This window comes from Gracilinanus agilis, chromosome 1 (genome assembly GCF_016433145.1).
Source record: "Gracilinanus agilis isolate LMUSP501 chromosome 1, AgileGrace, whole genome shotgun sequence".
Classification (NCBI taxonomy): domain Eukaryota; kingdom Metazoa; phylum Chordata; class Mammalia; order Didelphimorphia; family Didelphidae; genus Gracilinanus; species Gracilinanus agilis.
In genome coordinates, this window is record NC_058130.1 from 718,968,216 (window position 1) to 718,986,033 (window position 17,818).

At 38.5% G+C, this 17,818-nt stretch overlaps 1 protein-coding gene across 1 annotated transcript in view; it reads left to right on the forward strand.

Moving 5' to 3' along the window:
- The window catches only part of PIP5K1C (phosphatidylinositol-4-phosphate 5-kinase type 1 gamma), a 131,710-nt gene extending 118,266 nt beyond the window's left edge, over positions 1–13,444 (forward strand). The window contains exons 10-13 of the mRNA XM_044671311.1: positions 1,305–1,388; positions 2,118–2,166; positions 8,166–8,250; positions 12,598–13,444. Of these exons, the coding sequence (XP_044527246.1) occupies positions 1,305–1,388; positions 2,118–2,166; positions 8,166–8,250; positions 12,598–12,959 (580 nt within the window). The 3' untranslated portion in view covers positions 12,960–13,444. The remainder of the gene's footprint in view (positions 1–1,304; positions 1,389–2,117; positions 2,167–8,165; positions 8,251–12,597) is intronic.
- The last annotated feature ends 4,374 nt before the right edge of the window (positions 13,445–17,818 follow it).

A 17,818-nucleotide genomic window follows, 5' to 3' on the forward strand; every position in this document is an offset into this window, starting at 1 on the left:
GTGTTAGAAACCTAGATCTGTTCATTTAAACTTTTAACTGAAATCCCACTAGAACCAGAAATTGCTATGTGGGGGGATTCCCCCAGAGGTAACATATCTGGTCTTCAGACTGTCTTGGCGTTTGTAGGGTTTGGGCCAATTGCAGACCTCCATCAAGGGAATAACAGAATCACAGGTGAGGACTGAGGACTACAGTGCATGGGGTCACTTGTGTGTGACGAGAGCTTGGCTGACTCCAGGCTCCGGAACAGTCTTAAACCACTGATTATGGGCACCAACTAACATTGTAGTGTGTTGTGTTTGTACTAGCAATGGGGATAGCAGTATCTTAGCCAGCAATAACCAACTTAACTAGGATCTGACACATTTGGGCAACTGGGAAATTTGCTAATGATCATGTTCTTTGGAAGAATAAATCACAAATTAAACCGTTTTCCCTCCCATCTTTGGCTAAACTTGCTAACAAGTTTATAATTCTGATAGAAGGGGAAAGACCTTAAGTATGTCCCTGAATGAATGTAGTCTGCCCATCACTGGTCAGAAAACTGCAGTGTAATTATAAAGATAAGACTGATTCTGGAACACTTATAGAAAATAAGCTCGTTTTATAGCATGTGTGTGTAAAAGATACATATATATTAAAAAAAGATACATATATATTTAAAAAAAAAAAGAAAGATACATATATAGTCATTGAATAAATCACTATCATCCCAAACCTCAGTTTCCTTACCTTTAACCTAAGGTTCTCAAGAATCTCTGCTCTATTACTTACTAGCTATGTGACCTTGGACTTTACACTGAGCCTCACCAAGTACCAATTTCCTCATATGTCAAACATTAACAGTGCCTGCCCATTCATCTCATAGGGCTGTTATGGTGACCAAACTTTGGAAGGCCTAGTAGGAAATGATAAAATGACATCGAGAAAGTAATTTGTGGTAGAGTATGAGGAATCTGGAATCCAACAAATTAATAGGCACACTCAAATCTCCTGAGGCTTAGTGGACCCAAAACACCTTAGGTAAATTTGTCATCTGTCTTCTCCTTTCCTGCTGGTAGAATCCTTATTTTTCCAGAGGCTCATTATTTGACAGATGGCTCTGGTAAGGGGAAATGGAGTACTTTCCAGATATGACTTCATTTACTCAGCTCCTAAACCTGCTGTCTTCTTCGGCATTATGTCCCAACAGGGAGGTCAGTTTCCATAAATGTAGCTCGTAGCTATTCTTGGAACCTTTTTGCTAGAACTCTAATGCACTAGCTGGGGTAGCTGCTGATAACATATGCACTTCTTTCTCCAGGATGGGTGGGATCCCAGCCGTGAATGGCCGAGGAGAACGTCTACTTCTACATATAGGAATAATTGACATCCTACAATCATACAGGTAAGTGATGGGGCTCAGGTTTCTTTGAATTTCTTTACTGGGTCAAATCAAATCCACATGCCTGATGTGAAGTTTTCTGATTAGACTTTAAATCAGATTCATGCTTAGACTTTCTTTTTATAATCAGTTTCTTTTTAGTTATTAGCATTTTTAAGAACCAGATAATTTTCCAAATTCATACCCTTCTATGTACCATAGTGATCTTCCTTCTGGGACTCTAAAACAAGAGTAGCCAAACCTTCAAAAAAAGCAAGCCAAGAGAGGTAAGAAGGAAACCTCATTTGGTGTTGAGAGAGAACAAATGGGACAGTGATGACTATTAGATCTAGTAAGGAAGTCAAGAGTGAGGGGGTATAGAGGAGTGATAGGTACCATGCCAGCTCAGACCAACTGATAGCAGCCCAAGAAATGGGTTGATGCCAGTAAAAATTTTCTTAGGTGTTATCCATGTCTCTGAGACTGCCTCCATTTAATTCCAAACTCCTCCCCAAAGCAAAGCCAGTTTCAGTCCATTCCAAAGGAAAAAGGGACACTGTAAATACAGCTACCTTCTTATCGAATTACCTCTTTCCCTTCTTCCCCAAGAGAAAAGTCAACCTTGGCCTGAGCTAGGGAAGCTTTGTAAACAATAAGAAATAGTAGAGATGCTTTGTTTCTGGGAGATAACTGGTATAAAGGTCTGGGTATCTCCACTGTATTTCTCTGATATCATTAATGGTTTTTCTATAGATTCATCAAGAAGCTGGAGCACACTTGGAAGGCTCTTGTTCATGATGGGGTGAGTTTACAGGAAACTCATCTTGATAACAAAGTCTGGAAGACCACCTCTCTAGAATGGTGTCAAGGGTATTCCTGCATGGTATGGGAGGTTGAACTGAATGCCCTCTAAATCCCCTTTTAACTCTTAGACTCTAAGATTCTTAGATAATAAGATAATTGAAAATAAGTTGTCAGTGACTAGCAAATTATTACTTGATCAGTTACAATGATATTTATATTTTCACAGATTGTTAGGGACCTTTGAGGTGACAAAGTCACAGAATCTCAGAAGGGCCATCTGAGGTCAGCTAGTCAAATCTATACTTAAACAAGACTGCTCTCTACAATATCCCTAATTAAGGAATCACTTTTCACATGAAGACCTCTAGTAAGGGAACACTATATCCCTTGAAGCATCCCATTCTACTTTTGCACAACTGTAGCTGTTTATTGCATCATAAATTTATAGCTTGAAGAGACCCTAGAAGCCACCACGTCCAACCCTGTCATTTTGTGGATGAGAAAACTGAGATCCAGAGATGTTGAATAAAAACCCCAGGGTTCCACAGTGTGTGAGGGCCTGAGGCAGAATTCAAACTCAAGTCTTTCTGACACCAAATCCAACACTATCCATTGCATCACTTGGCCAGAAATGAGGATGACAGGAACTCTTCTCTCACAAAGACCTTAAACCAGCCTCTCTGCATTGCCCATCCATTGTTTCTAACTCTGATAACTGTTCTACATGACAAACCTTCAAGTACTTGAAGACAATTTTCTTGTTCCACATTAAAACTTTTTTTTTACGACAATTACTCTCAATTCTTTTCATTGATCCTCCCATGACACAGTCTCAATACCTTTTACTATCCTTGTTGCCCTCCTTTCAAACACCCCAACTTAGCAATATCTGTCCTAAAATATGGTACCCTGAACTCCACAAAATACACCAAATGTTGTCTGACCAGGTCAGAGTGGAGTGAAACAAAGGTAATAATAATTTCTATCATTGACACTGTACTTCCCTTGATGCATCCTAAGAGTAGCCCTGGAGTTTTTCATTAATATGTTTCAATGTTGGCTCATATTGAGAGTATAGCACACTAAAATTTTTATGAACTATACAAGCAATGCTTCTCTCATTTTGTACTTATTAAGTTGATTATTTAAAAACTCAAATATAGGATAGTAGCAGTATAAAGTCTAACCTCATTTTATTGATCAAGAAATCAAGCCCAAGAGAGGGCAATAGCTTTTTTTGAGGTCATACAATGACCTAGTGGCAGAATTAAGATTAGGACACTGGTCTCTTGATTTCTAGTCTGATTTTATTTTCTTGAATAATGAATCTGATGAGCCTGTTATATTAAGCACTTAATTTGTACAAAAAAAGTGCAGTGTTTATTACTGGGGATATATAAGAAAGTAAAAAAAGCCCTCAAGGTATTTATATTCCACTGAGGGAAGACAATGTGTAAAGAGGAGCTATCCAGGGAATGAAGAATTTAAGAAACCTGGAGTGCAGGTGGCATGGTTTGAAGATGGCTGCATATTGAAGAGGAAACTTGATTCCTGGCAAAATAAGTTCAAAGCTCACCTAGCCGAGCCAAAGGTGGACCAAAAATTTAAGCCCAAGATTCTGTGAGGAAGGTAAGGAGGTTGAGGTCAGTGACTGGTGTATAAATGCCATGGTTTGGAAATATTAGGAAAGTGACTTCCTTTTTCATGGACCAGAGGAATGAATTCCAGTGGCAGGATTTCAGACATCAGCACTAGGCTGGTAAGGACAGCATTTTCCAGTACATGGAACCCTGAACATCAGAGCATGAAGGCAGCCCATATGTAGAACCTCTCTCCCTGCCCTTTGTGACTTGCACTATTACTGAGTATTTACAGGAATACAGAAATGCATAACACAGATCTCTTGCCCATGGAAAACCCACAAGTACAGAATACAACACGTTTGACTATGTCCCCCCCCCCCCCCCCCCCGGTTCCAAAATCTGCTTTAGTATTCTTTTACAGCTAGAACAAAATACAAGCTCTCACTGTAGAGTTCCAAATCCTCCATAGTTTATCACCTACTTTTCTCTTCTCCTTTTTATTAGTGTCCTCCATGCTGTCTTTCTTCCATCTGGACAGACTGGGAGCTATTCCTTAAACTTAGCCTTCCATCTTCCAACTCTGTATAACTCCACAAGCCTCCACTCAGGCCTCCTTACCACCTCTCAAAATCCTTGTCTTCCTTCAAGGCCTAGCTCCTCGGTCCTTCCCTGACCCCTCCCTCCCTTCTGCCTCCACTGTTAATGCTCTTGCCCTCAACTCTGTGTTTAAGATGATCTTCTTGAGAGCAGTTGTTTCAATGTGTCTTTGTAGGTTAACATAATACTTCAAAATGCTGAAGGTGCTCAGAAACTGTTCATTTGAATTGTAGTTCTCTTAGCAAGTGTGCACTGTCTCTTTGGCATATCTTGGCTGTTGGTGACATTAGGAGCAAATCGTCCACATAGTGAATTAGCTTGCTGTAATGAATAAGCTTGCTGTGGATTAAGGTGACTTAACTTACACCTCTCAGGGCACTGGGACTGTTCTAAGCTGAGAAACAGAGTGAGGATCCAACAAGGAACTCCCACTTCCCAGGCCCTGTGGAGTGTCACCACACCACAAGGACATTTCTGATTGTCTGATAGTTGGTGTCGGGAGATGTGTCCCTTGAGTTCACTGTAGAGCCTGGGATCCAAAAGATTGTAGAGTAGTATGATTAAGAACCCTTACTTCTGCCTCTTACTTGATATGCTATCATTGAGCTACCAGTGAAGGGAAATCTTCTACCTCCTGAGGCAGCCCATTCCATTTGTGGCCATCCCTAATTGTGAGGAAGTTTTCCTTTTAGTCAGCCTAAAATTGGCTCTTTGCAACTTCCAGCCATTGTTCCTAATTCTGCCCTCTTGGGACAGAGAGCAGAAGCCTAATCCTCCTCCTTCTACCCCTGCTACTTTTTCTTATCTCTATGTAACAACCCCAGTTTCTTCACCCCATGCTATCATTTCAAGGCTTTTCACCATTCTGGTAATTTACTTGGGATGCTCTCTGATTTATCCATTGTCCTTTTTAAGGTAGCCACAGCTGAACCCAGCAATACTCCAGAAATCTAACCAGAGCAAACTATGATGAAACTGTCACAGTTCTATTCCTGGACACTATTTTTCTCAATGAAACCAAAGAGTGAATTAGCTCTCTTTTTAGCCACATCACCATTGATTCAGACTAAAGATATTTTCATCTTTTTCAGATGAACTTCTCTCTTATATCTCCTCCAGTTTAGACTTGTAAAGTTGATTTTTAGAATACAAGGTTAAGACCAAATGATCCTGTGAAATTTTTTCCTGGTTCAGCCCAGCGCTCTAACCTGTGAAGATCTTTTTGAATCTTTACTTTGTTACTCCAGTGTTAATCTATTAATGTTGTTAATCTGTCCCTCCCAGCTTTGTGATAGTTATGAATTTGATATACATGTAACCTATGTCTTTTTCTACACAATTATTGTAAAAAATGTTAAATACCCAGGTGCCAAACCTGAAACCCTCTATTGGCAATTAATATTACATTGAACCATTAATGACTTTCAGATTTAACCATTCAGTTGGTTCCAAATCTACCTCCTATCTATAGCATTTTCTTGCCAATCTAACAATCCCATTATAAAGAAAATTAAATTGATCTAACATGACTGTCTCTTAATGAATCCAGGATGGTTCTTTGGTAATTATCTTTTTCTGGATTTTTGTTAACCAGCACTCTAATAAAGTTTACTGTTTCTCCAGAAATCAGTCAAGCTCACTGGCCTATAGTTTATAGACCTCATTCACTTAACTTAAATGAATGAATGAATGAATGAATGGCCGAATAAATAAATAAATGGGTGGATGGGTGGGTGGATAAATAAGTGAACAGATAAATGAATCAATGAATGAAATAGCCAAGCAAGCGGGTAAATAAATAAGTGAATGGGTGGGTGGATGGACAAATAAATAAATGAATAAATAAATGAATGAATGAATGAATGAGTGAGTGAGTGAGTGAGTGAGTGAGTGAGTGAAGAAACAAATAAACAAATACAATGCTTGTGTATCTCTGATCCTGATCCAACCCATCATCTATATGATCTGTCAATGTCTCAGTCATCACATCCACCAATTCTCATAGTTCATCTGTTTTCATGTGGCTTGAACTCATGATGGACAATTAGCCACATGCTGTCTTTGTACTTATATTAGGTATCAGTTTGCTTTTGGCCAGTTTCTTTTCTATTCCTCTAATCTAAAGATCATTTTCCTTGGCAGAGAAGACAGAAACAAATTAAAAATTAAGTAACTTTCTTATTTATGACTGACATCCGTTATCACCTCTGCCATAAGATGTAACCCTGTCCTTTCTTTGATCTTCCCTCTTTCCCTAAAAGCCTTCATTCATTCTGAATTCTAGCATTCCTCATAGTATTCTTATAAAATTGGGCCATACTTGGGTATTTATTACTTCTTCTTTATTCTTGTTTCTATCTTATGTATTTTTTTATCTGAGTCAGTAAATTCTTAATCATTTGTTCTTTTCAGACATCTTATGATTGCTTTCCCTATAGAATTTTAGTCCACAAGATCTGCAGAACCATTTGAAATCTTCTCTCCCCAAATCTGGCATTCGTGGTGAATTATTATCAGTTTTTCTCTCCACTAGTAAAAATTTTAAAATAGATGGTCACTTCCTTCCCAAGATTCTCATCATTTCTATTCCAGCAACCAGCTTTTATTGGTGAGAATAAGATCTGGCTTAGACATTTCATTTCCTTCTTGAACTTTTCACCTTTTAAAGAATTAAGTTATCATTAAAACTTTGCCATTAGCTTATTACCTTTATCCTCACTTTGTTTATTCTTCTTGCTTTGGAGTTGGGGACAACATGGCTAATATGGAAAAATGTTTTGCATGACTTTACATGTATAATGTATATACTGTTTATTTTCTCAGTGGGTAGGAGAAGATCTAGGGGGAGAGAATTTGAAACTAAAACTTTTAAAATTAATCTTAAAAAAAACCTTAAGAAAAGCTTTGCCATTAACTATCTGAGTGATCTTGAACAAGTTTAGGATTTACTTTTCTCCTCTGTAAAATTAGAATGTTGAACTGAGTTCTCATCTAACCCCGAAAAATCCTCTGATAACATTTCCTATTTAAACTCCCCAGAGGAAACAGCAGAGATATAGAAGGCAGCATGAAGATAGCATGAGTGGTAGAGGTGGCTTTGAGACATAAAAAAGATATAAAATTAAAACATCATCTTATCCCTAAACATTGGTTACTATGGGCCCTAAGACTTTCCCCCTCCAATTCTTCCCCCCAAATAAAGTTATAGGTTAGAAGGGTATTTCTGATTATATCATGAGGCTAATTATAAACACTAAAATGTAGATTTCCTTTGAGCCACAGAAATCACTATCATTTGCCTCAGATGAAAACCTAATCAGAATACACTCAAGAATCTCTGGTTATAAAAACTTAGTTATTTTTTATTATATTTATTTTTATTATTACATAATTTTTATTATGGAAAGGTTGGTTATAAAAACTAAAGCAATTTACCTTAGTTTGCATTAGACAGGGATATGACAAAGATAGAATCCAATGAGCTAGCCAGTTGAAAAAGAACTCCAATAATAAAATCATAGACTTCAGAGCTGGAAGGTATTTATAGGGCTTCCCTAATACACCCTGACACTCCTCTATCACTACTCATTTTACAAATAATAAAAAAGGGGCACAAAGAAATTAAATGACTTACCCTAGCTCACATAGGCAGTAAATAACAAACCAGGTATTTAAACCTGGAGTCTTAGAAACAAGAATTTATTCTACTTTGCCACAATGTAAAGAATATTTTCAGCAATTTTTTTCTACATCTTGCCTACCCCACCTCCACTTTAATTTTTAATTTGAATTATTCCCTGCTTATTTCCATTTCTAGGACACTGTCTCTGTGCACCGCCCCAGCTTCTATGCTGAGAGATTTTTCAAGTTCATGAGCAACACAGTCTTTCGGAAGAGCTCCTGTGAGTATGTCTCAGCATGTGGGCAAAGACGACAGGCCTGGATCCTTACCAGGGGCTAGAAGTTTTAGTAGAAAGACAAGAGGAATTTGAAAGCAAAGGTCTTATGTCAGAGGCAAAGGAAAACCTTTTTTCCCCCAATAAGATTATTTCCCTAGAAAATGAGGACAAAAGAGTAACAAGCATAAAGTTTGGAATCTAATGAGTCCTATTAAATGACAAAACACAATTTTAAAAGCCAGGTTGTCTAATAGAAAGTGATGACCCTATTCCTTGCCAAGATTAGTCTTTCCATTTGTGGTTTTCTCCCAATCTCCTCCTAGAACTTGTCCTTTTTACCATCCCTTTTAACTCACCTTTGAGCTTCTCATCCACTGGCTCTTTCCCTATTGTCTAAAAATATCCTCAAGTCTCCTCCATCCTTTATGATCATTTAATACTGCCGTCTCCTCAAGCTACCGTCAATTCTCCCTTCACCACAAAGTTTCATGAGAAATTCAGCTACACTACCCCCACCACCTCATCTCAGGGATTTCGTAGTCCCTTGCGATCTGTCTTCCACCATCACCCCTCAATTTATCAGTGACCTCTCAGTTACAAAATCCAATGGCCTTCTTGATTTCTCATTCTTCTTGGACACTCTCATCTCTTGGCTTTTGGGGTGATAGTTTATCTTGCTTTTCTTCCTATCTATCTTATCACTTCTGTCTAAATTGTTAGATCATCAATTTTGTCCTGCTTCTTATCCATAGGCAGCCCCCAGAAGCCTTGTCCTAAAACTTCTGTACTCTATACACTTGTTCTCTTAGCAGTCTCATTAGTCCTAATGAGTTCAGTGAACATCTCTATGCAAATGACTCCCAAATCTATGTTATGGTTAAAATTGAGAGACTGGCTGTGGATTTTATTATTTTGTCAGAAAGGAGAAGGATGAAAGAGAGAGAAGGTAGATTACTTAGAGAAGTTTTTACTCTAATCTAGCTTGCTACATTTGTCTTGCTGTTCTGCAGCACCCATGTGTTCCTCCCAGTCTGCCCCAACATGGAAGTCTGGAGAGATAAATTTAGCCATGCCTCAGTTTATCAAACTTTCTCCTCGCCCACTGACTCTCACATATCATACCTAGCAAACCAGCTAACCACCTCTCCTTTGCCTGGGTGGCCCAGGGGACAGGACAGGCCTACCTCCAGCCGAGTGATCCCTTAGCTCAGTTGCTGGCTTTTCCTGCTGACTACAGGGAGCACCAAAGCTTCCAATCTATTGTGATCAAAGTCCCCTCAATAATTTCTTTCATACAGCTATTAACCCAGCCCTAATCTTTCTTACATCATGAAATCACCAGCTCCCTACCAAACATTTCTACCCAAATATTCCATAGGCATTTCAAAGTCTGTATATTTAAAACTGTTTTTTATCTTCCTTCCCCACTGAATCTGCCTTTCCTTCAGGCCTCCAATTTCTCTTTAGGGTACAATCATCTACAGGTTTTCGGACTCAGCCTCATCATCCACCATCTTCTCTCCTTTACCACCCTTCCATATTTAATCAGTTGCCTAGGGTTATCAGTTATACTGCTATTACATTTCTCTCCTCTATCCCTTCTCTGTTTGTCTCAATTTCCTCAACTGTAAAATGGGGATAATAATAGCACCTACCTGGTAGGGTTATCATAAGGATCAACTGAGATCATATTTTCAAAAAGTGCTTAGTACTTAGAGCCTATAGTAGGTGCTTTAGAAATGCTTATTCCCTTCCCCCCACCCCCACTACATAGCAGCTACTCTAGTTCAGATCTTCATTACCCTTGACTAGACTACTCCATCAGCTTCCTAAATCGATCTTCCTGACTCCAGTCTCTCCTTTCTTTAATAATTTTCCATACAACTACCAAAAATAATCTTTCTAAAATAGAGTTTAACCATGTCAGTTTCCTATTTGAGATTCTTATTGCCTCTCTGTTCCTTTGAGGATAAAATACAGACTTCCCCACTTTGGTATTTAAATCCCTCTCCATTTCTCCAGTCTACCTTCCTGGATGGATTTCACATTACTCCCCTTCATGCATACATTCCCACCAAACTAGCCTAGTTTCTGTTCCTTGTACTCAGCATTCTATCTCCCACTTTTGTCTCAGTCCCCTGTGCCTAGAGTGTTCTCTTTCCTCATGTCTACTTCTTAGAATTCTTATCTTAAATTTAGGTGCCATCTCCTACAAGAAGCCTTTTCTGATTCTCTCTAATTGTTAGCATTTTCTTCCTCTGCAAGGAAGTATTGATATTTGTTTGTAGTTGCTTCCTTTAGTTAGGTCATTTTCTTCCTCCAGATAAAAATTAATAGTATTCTTTTCTTCCTCTTGACTTCATCCAAGTATATGCAGTATCTCCTCTGCCCCCCACCCCCAGAATGTAAGCTTCTTGAGGCAGGAGTTTTGTAATCTCAGGTTCTAGCACATGTAGTCTTTAGGAACTCTCCTATATGCCCTTCACATAATGGGCTCTTAATAAGTACTTGTTAAGCAAATTTCAAAAGAGCACCATATTAGGAATTGAAATTTTGGCTGAAGTTCCATTTCTACCACTAATTGAATGTATGACCTTGAACAAAGCACTTTGTGGGCCTCAGTTTTAATATCTCTAAAACAAGGGAGGGACTGAGAGTCCCTTTTGTCTCAAGATTCTATAAAGGAAAACTTCTCTTTCAGACATCATTTACTAAGCAGCTACTGTGTTCTAGGTACAATTTTAAGCCATGAGGACACAAGGACAAAAATAAAAAGCAATCCCTGCTCTCAAGGGGTTTACATTCTACTGGATGTTAAAATATTTATATTGATGGGCATATCTTATACAGAGACAGATTTCGGCTCAATCATTTTCCTAAAAATTACAGCTTTCAAAAGTAAAGCAGAATGTAATGAGCACCCTGTCACTAGGGGTCTTCAAGCAGAAACTAAATGACCACTTACTCTGTCCAAAGAGTTCATGAAAGGGTTCTTTTCAGGTATGAGTTGGATTAGATGACTTCTAAGGTCCCAACTCTGAGACTTATAACTCTGTGTGTGTTTTTACATGTGTGCATATATGTATGTCTGCATGTAAAAACACACAAAAGTGATGCTAGCAATACAAGTCTCTAGGTGCTAATTCCCAAGTGAGGCAGATGAAGTTTATAAAAGTTTGGAGGGGAAAAAATAGGAACAGAATAATAATGTGGGGTTGTGCCACCTTACAGTCACAAAAGGAAATCCCTACAACATGAAAATATTAATATATAAAGTAGTACCAAATAACAAGATTTTCTTATATATGTATATATCTCACAATTGAATTGACTTTAAAATAAGTGTGAAGCTTTTTTTGTTCTATTAAAAGAAATCTATGAGGCAGGTAGGTGGCTCAATTGATAGAGTGCTAGACCTAGAGTTGGGAGGAATTGGGTTCAGATCTGACCCTAGACTCTTCCTAGCTGTGTGGCCCTGGGCAAGTCACTTAACCCCAATTGTCTAGTGTGAAGATAGGATTAACTCTTCCCTTATTGACTCTTTAGATTTTAGCCACCAAGAATGTATACACCCCCACTTGCTGGGGCCTCTGAAGCCCTGACTGGTTCAGACCAGGCCAGAGTAATTCTCTCTCTCTCTCATTTTCCTTGCTTTCAAGTTTTCTATTTGTAAATAAACTACCATAAAAATCATTCTGACTTGAGTCTTTCATTTGGAAATAAGTACTTAATTCCTGGCAACCATACTCTTAAATATTCAGTCCAACCATAATTTTACCCCTTACACTAGTCCTTACCACTCTTCTGCCTTGGGACTAACACTTAAATTGATTCTAAGGTAGAAGATAAGGGTTTAAAAAAAAAAGAAGAAAAAGAAATCTGTAATTATAAAAATGGAACTCAAAACCCTCTCCAACTTTCAGGCCATGGTGCAGCCTCCTCTTTTGCTATCATGTTAATGCCTCTGGAGCATTAACATGAATAAGTTAATCATAGGAGGTTTCATGGAGAAGATGAGGATGTGAGCTAGGCATTGGTGGACTGGGAAGAATTAAGAATATGCAATTAATTCACATTTACAGATGAATTAAGATTTACAAGGTAGCTTCTCTTCTCTCAATTCTGTGAAGCAGGTATTAAAAGTATTATTAATCCCATTTTACAGATTAAGAAACTGAGGCTCAGAGAGTTTAAAATGACTTTGTCAAGTCCACATAATCAGAGCTTAGATTATACTCATGTCTAAAGATTGCTGCTTTTCTAGCTAAGGGAGTATGAGAACAGAGAACTTCAGCTTTGTATCTTGACTTTTATTTTCTTCCTCCCCTACTCCATCTTCCTCCAATTAAGCTCTGAAATCATCGCCATCGAAGAAAGCTAGAACCACTTTGCTGACAACCAAGGCCTTTGGACCATCAGCTGCCTTCTCTGCCAGCCAGCTTCCTAATGAGAGAGAAGAAACACAGTATGACTTACGAGGAGCCAGGAGTTATCCCACACTGGAGGATGAAGGTACTGTTGACTTTACCTTCTTTTGGCCTAATGTGATAGTCAAACTACAGAACTGTTCTTTTCTAGAACTCTCCACTGAACTGGTCCAAGAGAATGAATCAAAAGTAGAAGAAATTGAACAATGGGCACAATCTTTTCCAGATCTGACCAAAGAATCACCTACTCTGACAGCTGATAAGGACCTCAGCAGCCTAGTCTAACCTAAATAGGAGAAGAATCCCCACTAGGACATAGTTGACAAGTGGTCCTCCATTCTGTGTTTTAACAGCTCTAACATGGGGAACTCTCCACCTCTCCAGGCAACCCACACCATTTTGGGACAACTCCAAAAGTCCCTAGAGAAGAATTGATGGTTCCCTTTTTATTTATTCTTCATGTATTAAGCACCAACCATGTGCAAGGCACTTTATTAAGTGTGGGAAACACAAAGGTGAAATAAGGTCATCCCTGCTAGTATTAAGGATATTCCCAGGCTAGTTGAGGGAAGCAGGGCATGTACACAAATAAGCATGCTACAAGAGAAGAATGTTGTGAAAAGGTGCAAAAGAAGGGTCCTGGTTGTGGTCCAGAAGTCTACAGACAACAGAAATGGCAACTTGTGTTTCAGTCATAATGTAAGGATCACCATGCTTTCCTCACAGCAACCCTTTAAGATAGGTAATGTTTTTGAAAAATATTTTTTGAGGGGGCAGCTGGGTAGCTCAGTGGAGTGAGAGTCAGGCCTAGAGACAGGAGGTCCTAGGTTCAAACCCGGCCTCAGCCACTTCCCAGCTGTGTGACCCTGGGCAAGTCACTTGACCCCCATTGCCCACCCTTACCAATCTTCCACCTATGAGACAATACACCGAAGTACAAGGGTTTTAAAAAAAAAAAAAAAAAGAAAAAGAAAAGAAAAATATTTTTTGAAAATAGCATATTCTCTCCATTTTGTAGAAGTTGGAACTAAGACTTGGTGTGGAAAGGAGAGAGGAGGGTTTGAGAGACTTCCCGAAAGTCACACAGCTTAGGGAGTAAGGGAGCAAGCATCTCTTAAACTCTTAAGGCCTGACCAGTTCTCCCCCCTACAAGAGAAGGAGAATGATAGTGAGAGAACTTTCATTTGTAGGGATCCTGGAATGGGTTCAAGAAAGAAGTAGCACCTGAGTTGGGCCTTAAAAGAAGGAAGGAATTTCAATAAGTAGAGATGGGGAGGATAAATAATTCATTTCAGGAATGGCGTACTTTGAGCAAACACAAAGAAGATGAGAGAGAGCAGAATGAGAATAAGAGGAGTCCAGTTTTTCTAGAATATAGGGTGCATAAAGAAAGAACAGTATGAGAAGACTGGAAAGAGTTAACAGCCAAATTGCAGAGGACTTGGAATGCCAGGATCAGAAGACTAATTCCTGCAGGATTACATACAGTATAGGGAGCCACAAAAAGTTTTAGAATAGAGAAGTGACATAATAACAGCAGTATATTGGTAAGATTAATCTAATCATGGGAATGATGAATTAGAGGGAGAAAATCAGAAGCAAGGATACCAGTTAGGAAACTATTCCATTATTATAGGTGAGAGGTGATTAGGATTAAGAATGGGAAAAAGGACCACAGGGAGGGGAATACAGAAAATAAAGAAGAATTGACCAGATTTTGGCAAGTCATTGAATGTGGAAGGAAAGGGAGAGCGAGAAGTCAGAAGTGACTCCAAGGTGTCACACCTACATTATTGAAAGGATCCAAAAAAATAGAGAAGTTGGAGGAAAGAGCAGGCTTAGGCGGGAAGATAGATTTCCATTTTTCTCATGTTGAGTTAGAAGTGTCCAACAGATAGACTAAAATGTCAAAATTCCTCTCAAGGGAGAAATTTGGGACTAAAAGTACAGATTTAGGAGTCACATGCATTAAAATTATAACTAGCCAGGATGAGATTACCATCAGAAAAGAGAGAAAGAAAAAGGCCAAAGGCACAGACTTGAGGAACCCCCACAATTAACTGGACAAGAGAAAAACAGATAACGTGGCATAGTGTTTACAAGTACTGGAATTGAAGCCAAAAGACCCACGTCCAAAATCTGGATTTGGTGCTTACTGCTTATATGATCTTGAGCAAAATACTTAATCTTTGGGCATCAGATTCCTCATTTACCTCCCTCAGCTGCCTTCAAACACTTAATATCAGGAGTGGGCCAAGAAAATGGAAGCTGAGTCAGGCCCCAAAAGAAGCAGCTTCAAATGCTGCAGGGAGGCAAGGGATAAAGGCTAAGAAGAGACTCTGTACAGTGGTACTTTGATACATGGGTACCTTAAGTCTCGAGCAATTTGAGATACAAGCCATCATGATCTGTATTTTTTGCTTTAAGTCAAGAGTAGATATTTGAATCACAAGCTTCTGCCCGTGGGTGAAGTCTGAGGTGGACAAGGTAATCACTGCAAGCGAGATTAAGGAAATGTTGAGGATTTGGGGAAAAATTAAACAGTTTATTGAAAAGACACACCTAGAAAAAGTTGCAACAGGTCATGCATTGGAGCTGTGTGATGACACTTGTTTCACACAGAATCAAAACATTCTAAAACAGGAAGAAACAAACTTCCATGGAAAGGTTTTTGTTGAAATGACCTCTAAGTGAAATAGAGGAAAGTGTGGCAAAGTAGCCAAAATTCAGTGAAGAAAATAATGATAAGTAAAGTAAAAAAATAGCAATTAAGTTTAGCATTAAAGTTATATATCATAAGTAATGTGTAAGGCCAACTTTGTATTTAAATGTAGCATTATGTGTGTAGAGAGCTTAAGTTATGTTAAGCAGTAGTGCACAAAATGAAAACCTCCTCTACCCAGCATCTTCATCTGACCTTGAAGGTAAATAACATTTCATAAGCAAGTTTATTTCTTTACATTCTTTCTTATTATCTATAAATATATTGTTATTTATAAAGTATATTTTCATATTTATAAAAGTATATAAAACAAAAAAAATTTGTGTGGTTTTTGAGGAGTGGATTAATTGCATTTCCATTCATTTAAGTGGGGGGATTTGATTTGACACATGAGCAAATTGAGTTACGAGCTTGGCCATGGAATGAATTAAACTCGTATGTCAAGGTACCACTGTATTTGGTGACATGGAAAGAAAAGATTCAGTGTCAAAATGGGCTCAGGTGCCAGATTGCAAAAGGATGAGTAGTTTAGTTAGTGGTAAGGAAATGGAAACAAGTGTAGACAACTCTTTCTAGAAGCTTAGCATAGAGTGAAAAAAGAAAAGACAGTAGCTTCATGGGGTCAGGAGATTTTTTTTAATGTTTTTTTTGGTATAATAGCAGCTACTTTATTACAAATAATGATGAGTATAGGCCAGTGTTGGTGAACCTTTTAGAGATTGTGTGCCCAAACTGCACTCTCGGGCCCCCTGTGAGCCGGCCCTCACATTACCCCAGACAGGGGAGGAAGGAAGCACTCGCATTGGGCTGCTGGGCAGAGGGGTGGGATGTGTGAAAAATGTCCTTAGATGCTGTGGAAAGGGAAAACTGAGGAGCTATGTGTTCACCAATACGGGTATAGACTATACAGGCAGGCAATTATAGACCTTAATCAGATAGCTATGCAGTTCAGCTTTGTCCTAGTTAGATATCCCAAGTTATCTTCTTTAAAATAAAACTTTCTTTACAGCTATAATCTATATCAGATGATTCATCTCCTGGTGGGGAGGGAGGCAGAAAATCTGAATTTTTAAAATGTCAAAAAGTATTTCTGCATGTAACTGAAATTTTTTAAAATAAGAATCTCTTCAAGTCCATTCAGCATCTTGAATCCGGCTTTCCTTTATTTCATGGAAATGTTTCCTTGGCTCCTTGAAAATTCTGTGATCAAATGTGGGAATTGGTATTATTTGACACTGCATATCTCTGGCAACAGTTTCAGTTGTTTGGGAGGGAGGGTAATTTTCCCCCCAGTGGGATATGGGAAAGTGAGAGGGGGACAGAATAGATTTTTAAGTTAATTTAAAAAAAAATTTTTAATAAAAAAAGTTCTACAATCTATGTAACATATAGTTCTATGTAAGTGTATATAATCTCTTTGTAATGTAAAGGAAATTTTTATTTTGAGTAGAGGAGAAACATAGGCAAGTTTTAAGGCTGACCAAAAGGAGCCAGCAGAGGTGAAAAGGCTGAGCATGCATAGGGGAGAAGATAATTCCTGGAGCAAGGTTCTGTGTGGGATACTGGATGAGTAGTACCAAGGAAGGGATTTAGCAGTGGCAGAGGGACTCACCTCATCCTCTCAGACTGGAAAGAAGGAGAGGATATCTGAGAACACATCTCAGGGTAGCTTTCAGGAAAGCAGATGGAAAGGGGAGAAGAGAATAAACTGAAGACATTGAAAATCAGGGTTTATAGTATAGCCTTTTAGGGAGAATGTGATCTAGAGTCAATGAGAGATGAATTCAAAAAATCCTCTGCAGCAGTGGGAGCCCAGTTAAGATAAGTATAAATGTGGAGTGATCCTAGTCACCAAAATAGAAAATCCGAAGGAGGAACACATTTGAGGAGCAGTATTCCATTCATTTCAGCAAAATTTTATTAAGCATTTACTCAGTATGAGCTGGGTTTTTACAAGAAGTGTCATGAAAGTCATGATAAGCCATCTTTTACACAAAACTTTTCCAAATCCCACTAGCTACTAGAGCAAAAAAAAAGTTACCTCCCCCCCAAAAAAATTACCTCATATTGATTTTTATGTATTTATATATCTACATGTGACCTCTCCCAATAAAATGTAAGCTTCTTGAAGGCAGGGACTATTTTTTTTTGCTTTGCATCCACATTTCTAGGGATATAGTAGATGTTCAGAACATGTTGATTCAAAGGAGAAGAAAAAAATGAAATAGTTGTGGTAGAGAAGATCAAGGGAAGGCTTTTTAAGAGTTGTAAGAGTCTGCACATTTTGACAAACAAAGATGGTTGAGAGAGAAATCTCTAAATGCATGAGAGTGGAGTTTAAGATAGCTATCACAAGGTGCTAGAAGATGTAAGAAATGGGATCAAATACAAGGATTGGTCTTAGCAGAGACTGACAGCAGAA